Here is a 24,570-nt window from a genome sequence, read left to right on the forward strand (position 1 = left end):
TATTGCTATTTTTGACGATTTCATAAATATTCCACTTATTATATTGCTATTTTTGACAAATATTCCACTTATAATATTGCTATTTTTGACAAATATTCCACTTATAATATTGCTATTTTTGACAAATATTCCACTTATAATATTGCTATTTTTGACAAATATTCCACTTATAATATTGCTATTTTTGACAAATATTCCACTTATAATATTGCTATTTTTGACAAATATTCCACTTATAATATTGCTATTTTTGACAAATATTCCACTTATAATATTGCTATTTTTGACAAATATTCCACTTATTATATTGCTATTTTTGACGATTTCATAAATATTCCACTTATAATATTGCTATTTTTGACGATTTCATAAATATTCCACTTATAATATTGCTATTTTTACGATTTCATAAATATTCCACTTATAATATTGCTATTTTTGACAAATATTCCACTTATAATATTGCTATTTTTTACAAATATTCCACTTATAATATTGCTATTTTTTACAAATATTCCACTTATAATATTGCTATTTTTGTCGATTTCAAAAATTATTCCAATTGTAATATTGCTCTTTTTGCCGATTGCATACATATTCCAATGCTAATATTGCTATTTTTGTCGATTGCCTAAATATTCCAATGCTAATATTGCTCTTTTTGCCGATTGCATACATATTCCAATGCTAATATTGCTATTTTTGTCGATTGCCTAAATATTCCAATGCTAATATTGCTATTTTTGACGATTGCGTAAATATTATGGCTTTAAAAAACGCTTGATGACTAATATTTCTGTTTTTGCCGGTTACATAAATATTCCACTTATATTATTGCTAGTTTTGCCGATTTCATAAATATTCCACTTAAAACATTGCTATTTTTGCCGATTTCATAAATATTCCACTTAAAACATTGCTATTTTTGCCGATTTCATAAATATTCCACTTATAATATTGCTATTTTTGACGATTTCATAAATATTCCACTTAAAACATTGCTATTTTTGCCACTTATATTATTGCTATTTTTGGACGATTATATAAATATTCCATTCTAATATTTACCTATTCGGCAAAAATAGCATTCTTATATTGCTATGTTTGCCTATTCCTTAAATATTCCACAAATGACATTGTTATATACTGAAAAACACTTTTCAGGTAGATTTCCTTAATTAATTATATAAAAAAAATATTAGGGTACCTAAAAATACCAAATCAAAAACCGTAAATAAAGAAAAAAAATTAATAAATAAGGCGGCCTCCGTTTGAAGCTAATTTAGTAAGTAGAAATGCGAGCGAAAGAGGCGCTGACTTCATGAGAATCAACGGTTGGATTCCGACCGGGAGTAGATGACGAACAAAATGGGGAATATTGTTGGTGGTATTGATAAATCGGGAACTCGTGATTTTTCTATTGAAAAAGAAAAGCTAATTGAATGACCTCAATGACCTCTCTCTCTGGTGGCTTCGAAGGCAGCGACCCGTCAACTCCCCCAGCCAGCTACTATACACGGCGGCACACTGAGAGAATCAAACAGGTTGCCTCGATAAGTACCCCATCGCGCCTGACCTATCTTCAACTCGTCTCTCCTTCACTGGGAACTGAGCAGTGTACAGGGTGAGGGCAATTCTTTGTTTTTGGGGCGTCCGATCGGACCGATCCAATCATTTGCCTCAAAAGGTGTCACCCTCGAAAGGTTAGTCACTCGTAATCATGTTGTACACCTGTTGATATTTTTCAAAAAAACATTCTTTGGTTTCTCTCAAAACTATGATTTCCATAGCTTTCTCGTAATTTGCCTTTAATTTCCATGGATTTATCGCAATTTATGTACGATTTTCATTGGTTTATCGCAATTTTTCTATGATTTCCATAAATTTTTCCCATGACTTCCATTGATTTTCGGGAATTTGCCTATGATTTCCATTGATTTAACGCAATTTATTTACGATTTCCCTAAATTTTCCCTTGACTTCCGTTGATTTTTGGGAATTTGCCTATGATTTCCATTGATTTATCGCAATTTGCCTACGATTTCTATTGATTTTCCTTAATTTGTCTACGTTTTCTATTGCTTCTCCTAAATTTGTCTACGTTTTCTATTGATTTCCCTCAATTTTTCTACGTTTTCCATTGATTTATCGCAATTTGTCTACGATTTCCCAAATTTTTCCCATAACTTCCATTGATTTTCGGCAATTTGCCTATGTTTTCCATTGATTCCCCTCAATTTGTCTTCGTTTTCCATTGATTTATCGCTATTTGTCTACGAATTCCCAAAATTTCATTGATTTTCGGCAATTTGCTAAGCTAATAAAAAAGCCAATTACCAGGGTTGGCGGATTTAAATCTATTTGATAACATAATTTAAATCAAGTGTTTTTTTTAATAATTGATTTAAATCACACCATGTATTTCAATGGAGTAATAAAAAAAGGCAAAAAATAGTTTATCAAAAATTTAAAATACATACAAAATCTGAGCAAACTAAAATGTTAAATTGAATTAAGATTTCATTTAATTCAAGATTAGCCATAAATTGTATAAAAATCAAAAAAGTGCCAACCCTGTCCCCTTAGAGGTTAGTTTCTCTGGATGAGTGCCATTATGATGATTGGTCATTAACTTAAATAGTTTCAGTTTCAAAGTCAATAATTACTGCCAGTGAACAAATAAATATTTTACTTTCTTCAGCAATTTATGAATTTGCATTATCTTATATATATGAAGTTGATTCGATCTTCAGGTTACCTTTAAACTAAAAAAATAATTGCAAAGTTGGATCTACAACGTTTAAAAATGACAAGAAAGTTTACAGAACTACACAATAATCACAGAACTATAGTAAAATTATTTTCAGAAAATATTCAAGATAAAAATTTTAATTTCCCTACCTTTTCACTGAATTTTTGCAAATTATTTAAATTTCCCAACCTTTCTCCGACTTTTTAGGCCTATTTCGAAAATCTCTTGACATTTTACAAATTCTTAAAATTCCCTAAAAGACTTATTTTCAAATTCCCAGACATTTGTTAGACCTATTTTCAAATTCTCCGAAATTTCTAGGTCTATTTTAAAATTCCGACTTTTTACAAATTCTGGAAAATTGCCAGACTTTTAGGCATATTATAAAATTTATAAAATCTTATACTTCCCTGACCTTGCACTGACCTTTAAGGCCTATTTTGAAATTACGAGACCTTTGTAAGACTTATTTTCAAATTTCCAGACCTTCCTAGGTCTATTTTAAAATTCCGACTTTTTACAAATTCTGGAAAATTGCCAGACTTTTAGGCATATTTTAAAATTTATAAAATCTTAAACTTCCCTAACCTTACACTGGACCTGCAAGGCCTATTTTCAAATTCCCAGCCTTTTAGACCTGTTTTCAAATTCCATGTCTTACCCCCGACTTTTCACAAAATTCTATAAAATTCCCTGCCTTTTAGACCTGTTTTCAAATTCCATGTCTTACCCCCGACTTTTCACAAAATTCTATAAAATTCCCTGCCTTTTTAAAATTTCTGGAAAATTCCCAGATTTTTAGGCATATTTTCAAATTTATAAAATCTACAACTTCCCTGACTTTTAAGGCCTACTTTAAAATTTATAAAATCAAAAACTTCCCTGACTTTTAAGGCCTATTTTCAAATTTATAAAATCTAAAACTTCCCTGACTTTTAAGGCATATTTTCAAATTCATAAAATCTACAACTTCCCTGACTTTTAAGGACTATTTTCAAATTTATAAAATCTAAAACTTGGACCTATTTTAAAATTCGATGCCTTTTCCCTGACTTTTTACAAAATTCTTGAAAATTCCCCGACCTTTCCCCTGTGCCGTGGCAGCCTTAGTATGTTGTACTCTTCGGAGCGAACTCCCCTGTACAGCTTTCCCATTCGTTCGCGCGTTGCGTTTGTCTTGATTAACTTTCGGTAGTCACGAAATTATATTTTTTGTTTTAGAAGTCCATTCAAAAACACGGACAAAAAACGTCCCTGAGGGTATCGGTGAAAACGTATATCGCCGCCGGAATCGGCTGTCCGCGCGCCTCGTTAAGACGCCCGTAGTCACGACCCTCTCGCAATAGGGTCAACACATCTCGGCTGCGAATGGTCGACGTACGATTCGGTGCCGTTTCCGTTGCGAAAGAAACGATTCTCAGGACTTGCAAAATGCCGACTCTCATTTGAAGGATAAATTATCGTCATTAACCACAAGGCGTTTGCTTCTATGGGGTAATATTCGCGGGGTTTTATACGAAAGTAACTTCGCCGTGTCTCGATAAACGTTTCGTACAGGAAAATTTCGAAATTTGTAGCGCATTTATTGCCTTTCATTGGGAGGATTGTGTTGGAGAAAGTAATTTCGGTTGGATTTTTATAGAAAATTTAGGTTTCAAATACTTGTGAAGCCACTGAAAACCCATATAATTCGAGATTTGTATCCTACAAATTTCAAGATCTTAACCCCACAATTTTAAGATTTCTATCCAACAATTTTGACTATTTCTATCCAACAATTTTGGCTATTTCTATCCAACAATTTTGACTATTTCTATCCAACAATTTTGGCTATTTCTATCCAACAATTTTGGCTATTTCTATCCAACAATTTTGGCTATTTCTATCCAACAATTTTGGCTATTTCTATCCAACAATTTTGGCTATTTCTATCCAACAATTTTGGCTATTTCTATCCAACAATTTTGGCTATTTCTATCCAACAATTTTGGCTATTTCTATCCAACAATTTTGACTTTCTATCCAACAATTTTGACTTTCTATCCAACAATTTTGACTTTCTATCCAACAATTTTGACTATTTCTATCCAACAATTTTGACTATTTATATCCAATAATTTTTACTATTTCTATCCGATAATTTTGACTATTTCTATCCAACAATTTTTACTATTTCTATCCGATAATTTTTACTATTTCTATCCGATAATTTTGGCTATTTCTATCCAACAATTTTGACTATTTCTATCCAACAATTTTGACTATTTCTATCCAACAATTTTGACTATTTCTATCCAACAATTTTGACTATTTCTATCCGATAATTTTGACTATTTCTATCCAATAATTTTGACTATTTCTATCCAATAATTTTTATTATTTCTATCCGATAATTTTTACTATTTCTATCCGATAATTTTGACTATTTCTATCCAATAATACTATTTCTAACCAATAATTTTTACTATTTCTATCCAATAATTTTTACTATTTCTATCCAATAATTTTTACTATTTCTATCCAATAATTTTTACTATTTCTATCCAATAATTTCTACTATTTCTATCCGATAATTTTTACTATTTCTATCCGATAATTTTGGCTATTTCTATCCAACAATTTTGACTTTCTATACAACAATTTTGACTATTTCTATCCAACAATTTTGACTATTTCTATCCAACAATTTTGACTATTTCTATCCAACAATTTTGACTATTTCTATCCAACAATTTTGACTATTTCTATCCAACAATTTTGACTATTTATATCCAATAATTTTTACTATTTCTATCCGATAATTTTGACTATTTCTATCCAATAATTTTTACTATTCCTATCCGATAATTTTTACTATTTCTATCCGATAATTTTGACTATTTCTATCCAATAATACTATTTCTACCCAATAATTTTGACTATTTCTATCCAATAATTTTGACTATTTCTATCCAATAATTTTGACTATTTCTATCCAATAATTTTGACTATTTCTATCCAATAATTTTGACTATTTCTATCCAACAATTTTGACTATTTCTATCCAACAATTTTGACTATTTCTATCCAACAATTTTGACTATTTCTATCCAACAATTTTGGCTATTTCTATCCAACAATTTTGACTATTTCTATCCAACAATTTTGACTATCCAATAATTTTTACTATTTCTATCCGATAATTTTGACTATTTCTATCCAATAATTTTGATTATTTCTATCCAATAATACTATTTATACCCAATAATTTTGACTATTTCTATCCAATAATACTATTTCTACCCAATAATTTTGACTATTTCTATCCAATAATTTTAACTATTTCTATCCAATAATTTTGACTATTTCTATCCAATAATTTTGACTATTTCTATCCAATAATTTTGACTATTTCTAACCAATAATTTTTACTATTTCTATCCAATATTTTTTACTATTTCTATCCAATATTTTTTACTATTTCTATCCAATAATTTTGACTATTTTTATCCAATATTTTTTACTATTTCTATCCAATAAGTTTGACTATTTCTATCCAACAATTTTGACTATTTCTATCCAACAATTTTGACTATTTCTATCTAATAATTTTGACATTTCTGGGAGCCCTAATTTTGGGGAAAATCTCCTTTGATAACCACGTTTCGCGTGTTAAGTACGAACATAGGCATATTTGAGAAAGTACTAAACGTTAGCGAAAATAGGAGGGTAATGTTTTGATGGCTAGACTTTTATTTTTCAGCAAATAATAATAATAATGGGGCTATGAGCATATGAGGGTACCGGATCTGGGCCTTCCGAAAAAGCGTGCTAAGCGTGACCTTGCCCGTCCCATACTTACGAACGTTAAAGGGCCAAAACAGCACCCTTGAAAACTTTCCCATCACCAATCCCCCGCCGCTGCAACGGCTTTCTACCACCGAAGAGTCGTGACTGTACCCCCGTTGTCGGCGTTTTTACCTTACTGCCAAGTCAACTTGGCCAATTATTTTAAATATTCCGACTAAACAACCTACCTGCCAACTATCGCACGCGCTCTGGTGGGCTTCACGCTCGTTAAAACGTTTTTCCGCAAAATAAAAGGGAAAATTATTTTCCTAGCTACGGCCTTGTTTAGTTTTATTTAATTACTTTAATCAAAAGTATATAATATAACTCTTACGAAATAAGTATCCATATTTCTATGCTAATTTAATTAGTGTGAAACAGGGTTCCGAAGTTGTATTTAACAGGTGGTAAACAATTTGGTAAATTATGGTAAAAACCATTATGGTATAAAAAGAAAAAAGTGGAAAATTATGGTAACTATTGTGGAAAATTACGGTAACTATTGTGGAAAATTACGGTAACTATTGTGGAAAATTACGGTAACTATTGTTAAAAATTACGGTAACTATTGTTAAAAATTACGGTAACTATTGTGGAAAATTACGGTAACTATTGTGGAAAATTACGGTAACTATTGTGGAAAATTACGGTAACTATTGTGGAAAATTACGGTAACTATTGTGGAAAATTACGGTAACTATTGTGGAAAATTACGGTAACTATTGTGGAAAATTACGGTAACTATTGTGGAAAATTACGGTAACTATTGTGGAAAATTACGGTAACTATTGTGGAAAATTACGGTAACTATTGTGGAAAATTACGGTAACTATTGTGGAAAATTACGGTAACTATTGTGGAAAATTACGGTAACTATTGTGGAAAATTACGGTAACTATTGTGGAAAATTATGGTAAATAACGTTATGGTATAAAATGGGGAAAGTGGTAAATAATAGTAAACAACGTTATGGTAGAAAATGGGAAAAGTGGCAAATATTGTGGTAAATAACGTTATGGTATAAAATGGGAAAAGTGGTAAATAATGTGGTAAATAATGGTAAATAACGTTATGGTAGAAAATAGGAAAAGTGGTAAATATTGTGGTAGAAAATGGGAAAAGTGGTAAATATTGTGGTAGAAAATGGTAAATAACAGTATGGTATAAAATGGGAAAAGTGTTAAATGAGGTTCAGCCGCAAATTGTTTTTGTACTAAAACCGGTTAAGGTGTTGTTATATTTAACGTAATTAACAGTTCAACATAAAGTCTGGTTCGCACTGCGTTTTACGACTTTCCGAGGCAAAATAAAAAGATTTTTCTTCGAGGTTTGTTTTGGATTATTAATATCTCGAACTCGTATTTTTTATTTATAAATGAATGGTTTATCAATCTCACTTAGGGACACCAACAAGGAAATTATATGAGTTTAACCTTTGATAATTTTATTTTGTGGTTATCTAATTTATTTTCCCTTTTATATAATCTTTTTCGTCCTGATCATCAAATTTCAGGGTGGTCACACGCAACATATTTTATATATGTCTTCCTTGATTATATAATTATAAAAATTATAATTTCTTATTTTTGATATAGCTCTCAACTCAAAATTACAAAGTTATGAAGGATTTAGAAAAAACTTACTTCAGATATCGAGTCATGCTAATTCAAACCATAATCTTTCCAACCGTATAAGAAATATTAATATTTTTATTTATTTAAAGGCAGTCATATTACTTTTACAGGTCAGAGTTGAAAATTTAAAATCTTTGCGATATTGGAGAGAAATTACGAAAATAAATGTATTTACTGTTGGTGTTTAATCTTTATATAACTTACACAGTTCGATTTTAACCAATATGCTACAAATATAGGAAATAATTTAAAATTGGATATTTTATAAGATCATCTCAGAATAAGATAGTTTCAATTCTTTATCAGAGCTGGATTTTATAAATATTTATTTAAAAATATCTCGAAATTTATTAAATTTATTTAAAAATATCTCGAAATTTATAAAATTTATTTAAAAAAATTTCTAAATTTATAAAATTTATTTAAAAATATCTCTAAATTTATTAAATTTATTTAAAAATATCTCGAAATTTGTAAAATTTATTTAAAAATATCTCGAAATTTGTAAAATTTATTTAAAAATATCTCGAAATTTATAAAATTGATTTTAAAATATCTCGAAATTTGTAAGATTTATTTTAAAATATCTCGAAATTTTTTAATTTATTTTAAAATATCTCGAATTTTTTTTAATTTATTATAAAATATCTCGAAACTTTTTTAATTTATTTTAAAATATCTCGAAATTTTTTAAATATATGATATTTTAAAATGAATTAAAAAAATTTCAAGATATTTTAAAATAAATTTAAAAAATTTAAAAGTAGATGATATACCCAAATATTTCATACAAAATTTATAAAATTTTCTAAAAGTTTTTAAACGAACGTTTAGCGAACTTTTTCCAACGGAACAACCGCATCAATTTAAGACCATTAAAGCTGTCAACCAAACGAGAAACCCAACCCAGAAATAAATCAAACCTTGTACGTTAAACATTACGGTAAGCGTAATAACCCATAACCAAATTGCCATTATAATTAAAAGTTTTAAAACCAGTTTTAAAGCCTTTTTAAGTACGTATATTATTCATAAATGATAAAAAGTCATCCTATTTAAAATATAATTAAAAGATATATCCTTTTTAACCATCGTGAAAACTCGTAAAAATCAGGAGCCAAAAAAATAAGACTAGTCCTATTTTATCAAATGATCTCAATTAAAAAAAGCTTTTTCGGTTTTTATGGGACGGATTTCGTCAAGTGCACATTTCTAGACACTTTTTCAAGGTTGCTACAACCCATCCTCGAAATTCCGACTAATTCTATACGTAGGTAAGTGGTGTCGTAAAAACAAATATTGTAATCTACCTTTTATACTAAATTCATTATTATCTATCCCTTTAAGATATTCCACTCATGAGAAGCGAAGGGTTTTTGCATAACCTGACGGCATACTTGCCCCGAAGAGGAATGCTATGTTTTTTCTTAATTACCCTGACTATGGAAATATATTCGTTATTAAGGGTTCACATTTGAAATGGCTTACGTAGTACGCTAGAGTAGGTTGTGATTGTTGCATAATTTGATAATTTTATTCGGAATTTTATTCCACGCCCATACACATACGAATCGTAGAATTTGAAACATAGTTATTTGGTAATTGAAGCGTGGTATTATGAAGCGTTCGAAGGAATGCAACTACGTGCATTGAAGATGAAAATTACTTCAGTATTAAATATTTAAATATTGAAATTGTTAAAAAAAAATCATTTGTTAAAATTTGTAAAAAAATAAAATCTTAAAATTGTTAAAAAAAAATCTAAAATGGATCTAAATTTAAGAAGAAAATCTAAAATTGGTTAACAAAATCGCCCAAATTTATAAAGAAAATCTAAAATTGGTTAACAAAATCGTCTAAATTTATAAAGAAAATCTAAAATTGCTTAAGAAATCGTGTAAATTTATGAAGAAAATCTAAAATTGGTTAACAAAATCGCCCAAATTTATGAAGAAAATCTAAAATTGGTTAAAAAATCGCCCAAATTTATGAAGAAAATCTAAAATTGGTTAAAAAATCGTCTAAATTTATGAAGAAAATCTAAAATTGGTTAAAAAAATCGTCTAAATTTATGAAGAAAATCTAAAATTGGTTAAAAAATCGTCTAAATTTAAGAAGAAAATCTAAAATTGGTTAAAAAATCGTCTAAATTTATGAAGAAAATCTAAAATTGGTTAAAAAAATCGTCTAAATTTATAAAAAAATCTAAAATTGGTTAACAAAATCATCTAGTTTTATAAAAAATCGTCTAAATTTATGAAGAAAATCTAAAATTGGTTAAAAAAACATCTCAATTTATGAAGAAAATCTAAAATTAATAGAAATAAAATTATTTATTTATTTAATAATATTAATAATAATAATAATAATAATAATATTAATAATAATCAGTTAATACCCAAGAAGATACACGAAAAGTATTAACTATTTAATTTAATACAACGAACCTGCTCAAAAGGTCTTAAAAATATAGCAAATTCAGCCTTAAAATGAACTAACTAATAAGATTATACAATCCGAAACCTAGTAGTCTTAGAGAAATCTAGGACGTCATAATCTTGATAAAACAAATTAAAAAACGCACCTGGCAATTTTCAGTCCCTTCGAATCAATACCGCGAAAATCCCACCCTTACCAGACGTTGATCTGATAATTAGGCAGGAAGTTCGAAAACGTCTTGGCGTATAAAAAATATTAAATTAAAAAACTCCCAGTACACCCTTATCGGCGAAATAACCCCTTTTAAAAAGGGTTAAGAGTCATAAAATTTGGATACACTCAATATTTTAAGAAAATTTCCTAAAGATAGCGACGGACTTGGTCGAGATTTAACCAAAATAAGTTCTATCTTTTTATTATTCAAAATTTAAAAGAAAAGTCTTCGAACTAGTTTTTAAACCACGATTTTTTTTCTGGGTTTCTAAGAACGAACATTCGGCTACGCCCACTAGACGAACCCTTTCGAGTCTTGTAGAAATTCGCCCACAAAATTAAAAACTAACCCCCTTAGCCAAATTTTCGCGACCTTCAATTCTACATTGACCGTACCCTATCCGTATTTTTGCCCTCAATATCAACTAAGTATTCCAAACGTCTCTAAATATATATTTTTTTAAATTTAAAAATACTTTTCCAAGTTAAGAGCGTGGTTTCATTTGGATTTCGTTCAGACGTGTTGCACCTTTTCTGCGTTTGGTGAAACTAAGCGAAGGGTTTTCGGTGTTACTTTTTGGCAGACAAATTTGTCAGTTTCGGGGTGAAACGTTTGCCAGTGTTCTTATCTCGAGGTTTTCGAAGGTGCTAACATGGCTTCTCTTCAAAGTTCTGGTGGTCCTTTAAGTTTCAAACTTTGAGGGTGTTACTGCTTTTTAGCACGTTTTTGCAAAGGATTTAAACGGTACATCAAATTCTACAATTTTAGAGTGTAATAGTGATGTTTTATTTTTACTATAATATACATTTTTAAAACATGTTAAAAGTATTTATTTAATGTTTTCTTTTGAGGTTCCGGATGTGACTTTATGTAAAATTTGAGCGTTTCAGGGTTGCCACAATATTTTCAGATTCAAATTCCCTGTTTTCCATGACCATTTTATGATATTTTCCCGGGCTTTTTAAGGTCAAAATTAAACAAATTTTAACTTTAAATTTAAATCGTCTTTTGTTTCAGTACAAAGGTTATTGCAACGTTAAAAAATTAGCAAAACTTTCAAGACAGTAAATAATCACAGAATTTGTCATAGATCTAGAGTTAAAATACCTTCAAAAACTGTCATGAAATTGAATTCCCCGACTTTTTACAAATTCTTCAAATTCCCTGACTTATGATGACTATTTTTAAATCTCCTGACTTTTTCCTGGCGTGTGGCAACCCTGCGTTTAGTGATAAACTTAATATAGCCGTTAGCCGAGTTCACACACACTAGATATTGATTAAAAACGTTTCGAAGGAGTTGTGTGAACCAGGCTAAATCATTTTAAACCGATTCAAACAATTTTCTGTCGTTTACGTGTGAACGTAGCTTATTTGTAGTATTATGTTGCAACAGGGTTACTGGTTTTTTTATCGGAAAAATAAATTTATTCGATTTAAATCAGATTTTCATTGATTTTAATAGATTTTTTAAGGGGGAAGAATACAGTAAAAGCCTCTTTTTCGTTCAAGCTGAACGGTTCTGTTTCAACAATTACATAATTGAATTATATTTTTCTTATTAAGCTGAACCTTCCTCTAGTGCTTAAAATAATTTTGATAATTATAATATTTATAGTTAACGAGATATAAGGTCCTAACTAAAGGGTAGTTTGGGCGCTTGCCCAACATGTTTGGCTCCGGGGGTCCGAATTAAAACGTAATAACTTAATTACTTTTAAATTTAAAATTGTCAAAATTATTTTAATCACTAAACAAGAGGCTGTTCTACACGTAAATATTAATTTAGTAAGTTCAAATACAAAATTAAAAGAGTTCAGCTTGAAAAAGCGCGAAACTTGACCATGGCCACTGTAGTCTTCTCCCTTAAGATTTTCTGCCTGCTTGATGAATAATTTTATTGCAGCGGTAATGCAAACTAAAATTAAAATTAATCAACATTAAATTTAATTAAAAAATTAACTTAATTGCTTTGATTCGTACATTTTTATAAATCTGACCTTTCTAAAGTCAAAATTAGATTCTTAACTTTGTATTTTAATTAATTACAGAAGTTAATGAATTTAAGCTTTTATTTTAATATAAATGTTATGTATTTATTGCAACGTTGGAAAAGTGAAAAACCTTACTATTCTTTACCATTTCCAAGATAAATTTTAATTTTTTGATTTTTCCCTGATATTTTACAAAATTCTTATACTTGAAATTTTTTAGGTATATTTTGAAGTTCCCTGTACTCACTGGCCTGTGGCAAACCTGTATTAAATATTTCTAACACACAAAATTTATTATATTCATACATAAGTGTGCAAAAAGATAAAGTTTATCATAAACCAAAAAATTAGATTATGAAACCAAAATATTTCAAAATTCTATAAAAAAACGTATATTAAGCCTTTTATATTAAATCATAATAAAACAATATATTCCATTGTAAACATATTTTGAGTATATTTTAAACTTCGCAGTAAAAACAACATAAATAATCTAAGATTATCATGAAGAATATATCAAAAATATAAATTTTGCTATTATGGGCAAACGATAAACTTTACAAACATATTTCAAACTCAAAAAAAAAGGACACTGAAACGAAAAAAAAATTTAAGTCAATTTTAAAATTAATACGAATATTCTTAATATTTCAACCCCGGTTTTAATAAAACAATATACTCTATTGTTAAAATAGTTTTTAATATTTCAAATTTCAGTCAAAATACCTCTAAATAACTAAAAAAATAGTAATTTTTTTAACATTTTTCCCCTTTAAAAAAGTACCTAGAATTATTTATTTTGAAAAATACTAAATCTACCTGGAAACGGTCTAGTTTATTTTATTTATTTATTTTTTACGTTTAAGGAAAAACAGGTTTTTTCTGTTAAACTTAGAACCGAAAATAAGCGTCTGTTTTCGGACCCAGACGGTTCTTAAAATTTTACTCAAAATACGAGAAATAATATACTTAAATACTTTAGGAGAATGACTAATTTTAGCTTTGCTCCCAATTCCTCTCACGCTCGAAGAGTAAGCTCCAGCCCTTCATCTCATTGGTTCCCTAACACTGACGTCATTGAAGCACACGCCGGTGACGTGTTTCCTTCCCCCCCCCCCTCCTCTCGTGACAGGAGATAAAACTAGACCACAGTCATTATCCCAAAATTTAAATAAATACATTCTTGATAAGAAAAACAAATTCGGTTTATAATAAAAGCCTATAGGAATGGGATATGCACGTATATGCGTGAAATACATGCTCCACAAAGGCCCACATATAATTTGGGGAATTTTCCGGGAAAGGCCCACACATGTAGAAATTGATAAAATTATTTTAATTGGACATTTCTTCTTCGCTTAGAGCGACAATTTTGAATAACAAAGGACATTTGACCAAATCGTATTTTTCAAAGTTCTAGTACCCGCCTATTACACTGAATTACTTTATTTTGGAGCAACGCTAATAAACGAGCGTTTTATTTGGTAAATATTTCGTAATTATGCCGCTGCGGTGTGCTTATTTGAAACGATTGTACAATGCTTTCGATACTATAATAAACTGTGGGAAATTTAAACGATATAATATCTTTCCAACAAGTCAATTTTTCTCCGACGTATCTTAAACGATATATTAGTATTAAATAAGAACGTACACTTCGAAATGTTTAGTTTTTGAGAAAATAAAAATTTAAATTGTGTAACAATCGAAATTTGGAAACCAATTCTATATCTGTACGAAAACACCGTAAATTTTGGTACGAAACACGAAATAATAAATATATGCAATTAAGTGCCACAAAGTAACCGAGGAATAAACCGACTAAATGTCTCGAACAAAAAACCGACTAAATGTCTCGAACAAAAAACCGACTACAAGTCTCGAACAAAAAAACCGACTAAATGTCTCGAACAAAAAAACCGACTAAATGTCTCGAACAAAAAACCGACTAAATGTCTCGAACAAAAAACCGACTAAATGTCTCGAACAAAAAACCGACTACAAGTCTAACAAAAAAACCGACTAATTTCGTTACCGACAAAACCGACTAAATTTCGTTACCGACAAAACCGACTAAAAGGTTGTTACCAAAAAACCGACTAAAAGGTTGTTACCAAAAAACCGACTAAAAGGTTGTTACCAAAAAACCGACTAAAAGGTTGTTACCAAAAAAACAGACTAAATGTCTCGAACAAAAAACCGACTAAAAGTCTAACAAAAAAACCGACTAATTTCGTTACCGACAAAACCGACTAAATTTCGTTACCGACAAAACCGACTAAATTTCGTTACCGACAAAACCGACTAAATTTCGTTACCGACAAAACCGACTAAATTTCGTTACCGACAAAACCGACTAAAAGGTTGTTACCAAAAAACCGACTAAAAGGTTGTTACCAAAAAACCGACTAAAAGGTTGTTACCAAAAAACCGACTAAAAGGTTGTTACCAAAAAACAGACTAAAAGGTTGTTATCAAAAAACCGACTCAATATTTCGAGTAATTTCAGGTATAAAACTAATATTTCCAATATTAACATAACCCTATAAAAGCCTTTCTATCCGAAGCCGACCCTCTCCAGACAACCCAGATCTCTGTAATAAGCCAAACTGCTAAACTCAACTTAAATTCATAACGGTAATGGCAATCCTCCGCCGTTTTCCGAAGAGAGCCAGCCACAAGCGACCCTTTTTTAAAGTTCAAAACCATTAAAACACGAGCCTCTTACTCCGATATATAATATTGACTTCACTTTAAAGAATATAAAAATATCACGTATCTTCCCTTAAAACACATCCCGGAATCGAAGGCGACGATCGAAAGATAACAACTTCGCCCAAGCATAAAAAACGGGATCCTAAATTTCTGACCATCCAAAAATACGTGGATGAAATTCCGTTATAAAAACTTATTCACGTCTTAAATCGCGTCCCAATAAATCGCTTTTTAAATTGCCCCTCTAGTAATAAAAAACATTCTTAAATAAGGAGTCAAGTTTCAATTTTTACTTCGTGAGAGTTCGTATATTATTTTTAGGCCTTTGCTAAAAATATACTCGAGCGTAGTTCCCCCTATGGGCGTAAAAAATAAGCTTTTAACCCATATGTCTCGCTTGTCATTAAAAATCCGGAATAATGACGAATTGGGAGAAATATCGCGTCTCCCCCTCCTAAATACATCCCCTTCGGATTCGGTCAATAATTAAACTTTGTGAGGAGCTACAAAAAAATGCAGACTATCCAAAAGTCTTCCCGACGCCAAAGGTAGGTACGTAAGAAGGGGGGATAGTATATAAACTCGGTTTTCTCAAATCTTAATTACAGGAAAAGTATAAGACCCCTACAGCGACTCATCGTTTAAAATCGGCAGAAAGAGATACCGAGAATTTATGAATGTCGTTTAGTTTGAGAGTTAGGCCTAGGTTGGGAGTTCGGGACACTTTCGAGAGTTCTTAAATTTAACCAACATAAAAAAACCGTTGACGCAAAAAGTCGACAGTTAAAAACTGTAGTATCACTTTCCTCCCTTGATTTCATTGAATTTTATAAACTCGAGACATGCATGTCTCCGTATCACTTTTCTAACTTCTTTTGTTTACATTTTATACACTATAAAAATAATAACTGGTCGACAGTAGATCAAAATACACGTGAGAAATTGTACAAATTTCCCTCCGTTGTCTCGCGCATAACAACGTTTCGAAACGCACGGCAAAAGTTTACTGAATAAGCAAACTGACTTTAGCTAAGGCTTATCTTTCGCCCCGTCTTTCAAAAACCCCAACGCGGCTTTTTCAACTACATGCGAGAATGGCACGGAAATTTGAAGAAACTCACCGATAAGGGAGCGAATTATCCAAAAAGCAGCGACGACTATGGGTCGATTTTAATCCAAAATTAGCGAGAGATTAGCACAAAAACGCAAAATACTGTCAAAAACACAACTTGACAAAAAAAACCGCCAAAAAAAGAAGCACAAGCGACAAACGCGTTGAAAAAAGTTATCTCGGCACCACGAACTTTCGTGCGGCCGCGCACATCGACGGGTAGACGCAAAAACGTTCCCGAAGAGCTCTAGCCGAGTTCGCGTCGTCTGCTTTCCTCTCCCCTTCTTCGAAAAGAGGGGCGGGACATCGGGATATTTTTGATTGGTTTCGGAGGGGATCAAAACATTAAACGGGGGACTTTCTTTTTCTGGCTCTATTTAGTACGTTAATAGAATTGCGATTTTAATTAATATTATTTTTCCCGATAAAAGAAACTGCGTTATTTAACTATTCTGCTTCTTTCAAAAACGCGGACGAAAATGTAAAAAGACGCTCGTTGAAAAACGAAATTGAAAATTACACGGTTTTCAACTCCCTCTTTCGGCATGTTTTAACAATTTGATTTGCGGGGAAAATGTCTTCGTATAGGGGTTATGTCAAATGCCGCAACCTTACCTATAAAGAGGGCCTCAAAACATTAACCAAGTCGCACCAGACCCCTTCAGAAAATTATGCCATTCCCTCTGTCGACCCTCCCTCCCCGAAGATCTAAGCTTAGCTCTTCGAAACATCAAACCAGGATGAAACTTAAACAAGCTGTACCAAGGGTATATTTCACTATGTCAGTGCTACAAAAATTATCCTAATTTTTAATTGGCGCAATCTAAATTTTAATGGAAAATAAAATATTTATTACCGGTCGTCTTCCCGTACTAGCGTTAAAAGTTAGTAGACGCAAATTAACTCAAGATAGAATCGCCCAATGTCGAAAATAGGCAGCATCTTACGATGTCGATTACATAACGTGCCTGCACACCCAAATAAACGCTTTAACTAAAAATAATAAAAGTGCACGTGCTCTTAAATTTGATCTCTCAGCGGCAGACCGGCGCTTTTTACTATTAGTTCCTTTTCGAACTCCACTTTCAAAAGAAGTCAGTAATGTCATTTTTATTCAACCAAACATTACCCTCATTCAACTCTAAATATGGAAATTTTTAACGGTCGCTTACGAGAAATATATTCCAGCCTAATCCTCGAAAAATAAAATACGCAAAAAGAAACTCTAACATAAACAAACATCGTAAACATACCATTCGTTGACTCGTTATTACATTTACATTCAAAATCTTTTCTTCACTCTCCTCCAAAGACTTCAAATAGCGAAATACGTTATCAAACGCCATCAACCGCGAAAACTTCACTAAGACTTGGCTATAAAAATCCAACTGTTAATAGAAAAACGTAATATAGCCGAGGATAAACTAGAGCTAAATGGGAATAGTTTTATCTGAAAAAGTCCGGAACTGTAAAAGACGTCTGCTAGCGATGTGTTTTTTGAAAGAGATGCTAGAAATAGTCACTGGGAAAGCTCCGAGATGATGTGATGGGGATTTTTGAGCGCAGGATGGAGGGGCGGGGGGCGCGGGATTATCCCCCCCCCCGGCTTTTTGGAGACTTTCTCCCGATGTTGGAGCAGTTTTCATCCGCGACCCGCCGACCCCCGCGCGCCGTATTGTCGCTCAGGACGCAAAAATATATGGACAAGCGGGGGGGGGGGGAAGTGCAGGAAATAAGGGGATTTCGATTCAACCAGTGGACATATTTTTTATGCAAGGGAACTTTATGGAAGCCTGACACCCCACTCCCCCAAGTCCAGCTGCGATTAATGGCTCGGGCGTGGGGGGGACAAGGGGCTGAAATATAATATAATAATAGGCCGCTACGCGCCTTGTGGAATTTATTGATGGGAAAATTTTTTAATCAACTTTTCTCGCGTCGCTTCCGGTTTACGCTACATTGCCTTGTTTTACGCAGTAGTGGTTTGGGTGGGCAAAGGCTTAAGAGTTTTCTTTAACCGACTACAATTTTTTTAGTTCTGACTGAGTAATAGACCTAAAAACCTCAGTGTAAAATGTGTGAGGCAAAGTCCCGCTTTCAATTTGAAAATTCTATTCAACTCGAACAAAATATGATGTTTCTTTATTTAGGCGAGTATAAAATGCTTATCAATCAAACTGTTAACAAACCAAAGCTAAAAAGTTAAAACATGCACGAAACTAAATTTGAAATCGCTTTTTAAATTTTCGATCAGCTCCACTGTCGCCATCTTCACGACAAAGCCTAAACTAAAAAAAGGACTATCATGGTGGCGCCATCTCTTGGATTTTCTGACGTAAATTCGTCTGCATTACGGAAGAGACTTGAAGGAAAAGGTGATCCACGTGTTTAGGTACCATTTTTTTTTTAGAAAACACGTTAATAATTTTTTCAATTAAAATTAATAATTTATATATCTAGAAAAAATGAGGGTATTAGCTTTAGTAAGTGGAGGCAAGGATAGTTGCTACAATATGATGGTCTGCGTTAAAAACGGGCATGAAATAGTAGGCCTTGCCAACTTGTACCCTACCAATGCTGAGGAACTGGACAGCTATATGTACCAAAGTGTTGGACACCATGGTATCCAATACTACGCCGAAGCTATGGGTCTTCCAATGTTCCGTAGACCAATTCTTGGTACAGCCATAAATCAAGGTGAAGCGTACGAAAGCGCTACGCCCGGTGATGAAGTTGAGGATCTGTACCAGTTAATGAAAGAAATTAAGGAGAAACTACCCTACGAAGGAGTTAGCGTTGGTGCTATATTTTCCAGTTATCAGAAAGTTCGAGTTGAAAATGTGTGTGAAAGACTAGGAGTTACCATGTTGGGATACTTGTGGCATCGTGAACAAGGTGAACTTCTGAAAGAAATGATAGAGAATGATGTTCAGGCCATTATAATTAAAGTGGCCGCCTTAGGATTGGTCCCCAAGCTCCATTTGGGCCTAACTATTAAAGAGATTTATCCCCATATGTTAAATATGCAAGAAAAGTATGGGCTGAACATTTGCGGAGAAGGTGGAGAATACGAAACATTCACGTTAGATTGTCCATTATTTAAAAAGAAAATTGAGGTCCTAGAACGCGAAACTAATATTCATTCGGACAGTGACATTGCTCCCGTTGGTTTCTTAAAATTTAATAAACTGAAATTGGTTGAAAAATGATACTTTTTGCGATGGTGTGGGTTACGCAAGTATTTGAAAAATGTTGACGCGATGCGCTGGCGCCATCTAGCTATATAAAAACAAATCGATAGGCGAAAAATTTTGTATCTCCATCTATGTCGAAGATGTACAGTAAATGTGATTAAACTAAATTTTATTTTATTTTAAATAAGCTGTTTAAATATTTTACCGTGATAAAATATTAAAAACATTCAAAACTTCCTAATTAGAATTCCATAACATGTTGCTGTCAATTTAGAGAACTGCTGATGACCATAAAAACACAATTAGCAGCGTCTGTTACATTCACAACCATTTAAACTATTTATCATAAAAACAACTGTATCAATATGATTATGTTATAAATCGAAAGAAGCGTACTTTTATCATTAGAATTATTTGCACAGATTCCAAAGGAACAAAGTTAAACAAAAACAGGGATAATTTCAGACATACCAATGCCTTATCACGTCATTCTTAATATAAAAAAACAAAGGACTTGGTCGTAACCCATCGTACAGGAAACGGCGAGTTAAAGTTCATCCCCCTTAAATTCCCGTTTTCGGTAATCAACCTTGGCTGAATTAAATCATAATATATGTTTGTTTTACGTGTCTCGAATAACGCATTAAACCATCAATTTTTTTGCGTCCTTTCCTCCGTTCTTCGCAAACTCTTAATCTGAGTCTTAAAACTTGTAAACCTAACAGGGCTACCACATTCCGACGTTTCGAAATTGCCCTCAACACTTCAAACGTCAAGAAAAGGGGAGTTTATGGCGAAATTTGGTTTTGCAAATTTTGTAGAAAAAATACATTGCCCAACTACATTAAAAGTCTTCCCTAATTCGTATGAAATCTACGAAATAGTGACGTCACGAGCAGCGTAACCTTTGATTGGGTAATTTCGGAAAACAAGGATGAGAGTATTGGCCTTTTTGGATGGCGCGAAATCTTTTATTTCGGGGGGGTTTCACTTGAAAAACGTTTTTCGGTAATTTTTTCTACGAAGTTAACGAATAGCAATTGCTAATATTATACACTCTATCGAATTCGATTTGATGACAACTTACTCGAAGGGAATATACCCATGTACATTCGCTCTTAAATTATTCTAGATAGAATCTCTATATTTGGTTTCCAAGGTTTTTAACGTCATTTAGTTCGGATTGTGTCGTCGCGAAGTTTAGATATGTTCTTCAATGTTAAAGTTTTCGTAATTTCGTGGTGTGTTTTGTGTTATTGCCAAGCGCTGGAGTAAGTTGTTTGTTTTTTATTGTTATATATTGTTTGTTTATGATAAGTTCTTGTTAGGGGACAGCTAAGAGATAAGAGACAAGTTAGTGGTCAAAAAGGTACGTTCACATTACTTCACTTTTCCCTGGTCCTTTATTTGATATTTTTCCATGACTTTTCCCTTACCCTTTTTTTAGAGATTTTCCCTGACTTTTCCCTTACCCTTTTTTTAGAGATTTTACCTAACTTTTATCTGGCCCTTTGTAGAGATTTTTCCTGACTTTTACCCGGCCTTTGTTTGAAATTTTTACTGATTATTACCTGGCCATTTGTAGAGATTTTTCCCTGACTTTTCCCTTAACCTTTTTAGAGATTTTTTCCTTGACTTTTCCCCTTACCCTTTTTTAGAGATTTTTCCCTGACTTTTCCCTTGCCTTTATTTTAGATATTTTCCCTGATTTTTACCTGGCCCTTTGTAGAGATTTTTCCTGACCTTTGTTAGAAATTTTCATGACTCTTACCCGGCCTTTGTTAGAAATATTTACTGAATTTTACCTGGCCATTTGTAGAGATTTTTCCCTGACTTTTCCCTTGCCCTTTTTTAGAGATTTTTCCTGGCCCTTTTAATAAATGCTTTACCTTAATTTTCCCATACCCTTTTTTTGGAGATTTTACCTGACTTTTACCTGGTCCTTTGTAAAGATTTTCCCTGACCATTCGAAGGCCAAAATTAGACAGTTTTTATATTTTATTTTTATTTAATTTACTTCCACTTTTAATGTATAAAGATGATTCTCCAGGTTATGTTTTAACTAAAAAACTTCATTTTATCACCAAAACGTTAAATAAACTAAATAAAATATAACATAATTTATCACAGAAATATAGTAAAATTACATTAAATATTTGTTTAAAGATCAATTTAATTTCCGTGAATTTCACAAATTCTTAAAATATGCTGATCTTTCCCTGACTTTCTAGGCCTATTTCCAAATTCCCTAACCCGGATTTAGTTGAATTAAGTATTAGAAAATAGCTTTGAAATTAATAAAACCTCTGTAGTATTTGTTACCCTAGTACCCAAAATGGTTCCAATATTGTCCGCAACCTACTTTAGCTAAACTAAACTGAAATTGGTTTGTAATTTGAATTACCCAATATTGAAGTGTAGTTCAATTTCAGTGTACAGAAAATTTTCCCAAAAGTCGTGTTTGTAATGCGCAATCATTTAAAAAATATTTTTGTGCTGAAAATATTTTAAGCATTCCAAAATAAAGCTTCCAAAAAAAACTAATTATAAGTTAACAATACGTAGAATCCTTTGAAGAACCCGCCGGAATTATATCTATTATAAAAATCTAGTTGACCTTCAACATTTTTGATTTCCAGTACAACAATGAAAAACCCTACTACAAACTTTTACCAGATAATAACTATTTTAAATTATGTAATTTCTTTAAAAAAAAATTGCTTAAGATAGTTTCATTAATAATTAAATTCTGTTTAAAAAATGCCAAAATTAATTAAAACCAAATTAAATAGATTGTACTGTAAGGTCATTTGGGTCAAACGGAGGCAGTTTCTCGTCTCCCGGCTACCCTGACCTTTACCCCGAAAACGCCTATTGCGAAGTGGAAATCCAAGCACCCTATGGACAACAAATATCCCTCACTTTCGAAGATTTTGACTTGGGACCCCAAGATAACTGCAAAAATGACTGGGTCGTCGTTAAGGACGAAGTGGGAACGCAAGGTTGGCCAAATCCGGGGAGAAATTAATATACACTGAATTAATTGTGAAAGATGATTTTGTTTAGACGAAAATAGTATTATTTTCTGTGGCAAGTCGTCTAGCAGCAGGGTACTCCAAACTAGCTCCAGACGAATCAAAATAATCTTCCAGTCGGATTCATACTACAATTATAGGGGATTTTATGCCATATATAGCTATGTTCCCACTGCACAATCCGGTTTGCACTAATTTTTTCTTGCACTTTATTTTAACTTCACATTGATTTGTGGCTATGAATTTTTTTAAGTTTTGATGGTAGTTCGACATCTTTAGTATTATTTGAAAATTATTCGAACACCGAAATTCTTATAATACTTCACAGGGTTTTTGTTGATTTTTTTGATTTTTTTTAATCGAAAAAAAGTTTTATTTTTATTTTATTAGATTTTTTATTTTAATAGGTTTTTTATTTAATTTGATTTTAATTTTAATTGATTTTTTCACTAATAATTTAAGTAAACTAAAATTTAAATTAATCTAAATTCAATTTCAACTCCACTTTGATATCATAGCCTCAATCCATAATGATTTTGAAAATAGGTAATGAAATAATTTTAACACTTTCCGTAAATTATCAAAATTAAAGGGTACCAAAGCAACCAAGGTCGAAACCCGTCTCAAACCCAATCAACTCAAGGGAGGGACCCGGCTCAAACGCAATCGAACCAAGGAGTACAGGGTCGCAAACCGTCTCGCAACAATCAAGGTCAATCGAATCAAAATCGTCAAGGCAGCAGCTCGATTCGGAACCAAGGCAGCCAACAGCTGCGACCGCAAAATACCCACCAACAAAATGCCAACCCGGTCGTCGCTAACAACAACCAAAACAAGAACAACTTGAACAAACAGCAGAACAACCAGAATCGAGGCCCGTCCAATCCGAACCGAAATGTTGGTTTTCCACCAAAAGGTACTTATTATCCTTGGTTCTTAGCGCATCAAGTTCAGGTACTTAAGAATATGGGGGAGTAGCATAAGCTTCTGATATGACTCTCGCATTTTTCCATGGCGTAAATTCGTTTGCTTTTGAATTTAAAAAAAAATGAAATATAGATGGCGATAGTCGGCATCAAAAAGAGGAAATCTCGTGTACGATTGGCGCTTAAATAAAACATCTTCAAGGAAATCGCCAGGAATTCATATTTCCGATAGCCAGGATCTGCAAGACACTTTTTATAGTGCGTGTTTAAAAAATGGAAATATTATATATAATTAGAGAAATATCGGAAATATTTTAGAAATATCGGAAATTTTTGAGAAATATTTTAGAAATATCGGAAATATTTTGGAAAAATTTAAAATATTTTAGAAATATCGGAAATATTTTAGAAATATCGAAAATATTTTAAAAACATCGGAAATATTTTAAAAACATCGGAAATATTTTAGAAATATCGGAAATATTTTAGAAGTATCGGAAATATTTTAGAAATATCGGAAATATTTTAGAAATATCGAAAATATTTTAAAAACATCGGAAATATTTTAGAAATAGCCGAAATATTTTGGAAATATCGGAAATATTTTGGAAAAATTGAAAATATTTTAAAAATATCGTAAATATTTTAGAAATATCGGAAATATTTTGGAAAAATTTAAAATATTTTAGAAATATCGTAAATATTTTAGAAATATCGTAAATATTTTA

General features: G+C 31.7%; 3 protein-coding genes across 4 annotated transcripts in view; 2 read left to right on the forward strand and 1 right to left on the reverse strand.

Moving 5' to 3' along the window:
• Positions 1–18,125, reverse strand: part of LOC149961270 (uncharacterized) — a 151,922-nt gene extending 133,797 nt beyond the window's left edge. Inside the window, exon 1 of one of the 2 annotated variants that reach the window (XM_090176409.1) lies at positions 17,941–18,125. In XM_090176409.1, the coding sequence (XP_090032535.1) occupies positions 17,941–18,033 (93 nt within the window). In that variant the 5' untranslated portion in view covers positions 18,034–18,125. Of the gene's footprint in view, positions 1–16,697; positions 16,917–17,940 lie in introns of those variants that run through there. The other variant, XM_090176415.1, reaches the window with a different exon arrangement.
• Positions 18,126–18,728: 603 nt separating this feature from the next.
• Positions 18,729–20,239, forward strand: LOC149961272 (diphthine--ammonia ligase). Its single transcript, XM_090170400.1, has 2 exons — positions 18,729–19,079; positions 19,148–20,239. Exon 2 carries the CDS (start codon positions 19,153–19,155, stop codon positions 19,894–19,896), a length of 744 nt encoding a protein of 247 aa, XP_090026526.1. The 5' UTR covers positions 18,729–19,079; positions 19,148–19,152; the 3' UTR covers positions 19,897–20,239.
• An 809-nt stretch (positions 20,240–21,048) lies between these two features.
• LOC149961273 (uncharacterized) overlaps positions 21,049–24,570 on the forward strand; it is a 72,243-nt gene continuing 68,721 nt past the window's right edge. Inside the window, exons 1-5 of the mRNA XM_090170410.1 lie at positions 21,049–21,152; positions 21,210–21,250; positions 22,674–22,883; positions 22,948–23,100; positions 23,509–23,832. Coding sequence (XP_090026536.1) covers positions 21,088–21,152; positions 21,210–21,250; positions 22,674–22,883; positions 22,948–23,100; positions 23,509–23,832 — 793 coding nt within the window. The 5' untranslated portion in view covers positions 21,049–21,087. The remainder of the gene's footprint in view (positions 21,153–21,209; positions 21,251–22,673; positions 22,884–22,947; positions 23,101–23,508; positions 23,833–24,570) is intronic.

Source organism: Leiobunum rupestre, chromosome 1 (genome assembly GCF_980474605.1).
Source record: "Leiobunum rupestre chromosome 1, qqLeiRupe1.1.hap1, whole genome shotgun sequence".
In the NCBI taxonomy this organism is placed as follows: domain Eukaryota; kingdom Metazoa; phylum Arthropoda; class Arachnida; order Opiliones; family Sclerosomatidae; genus Leiobunum; species Leiobunum rupestre.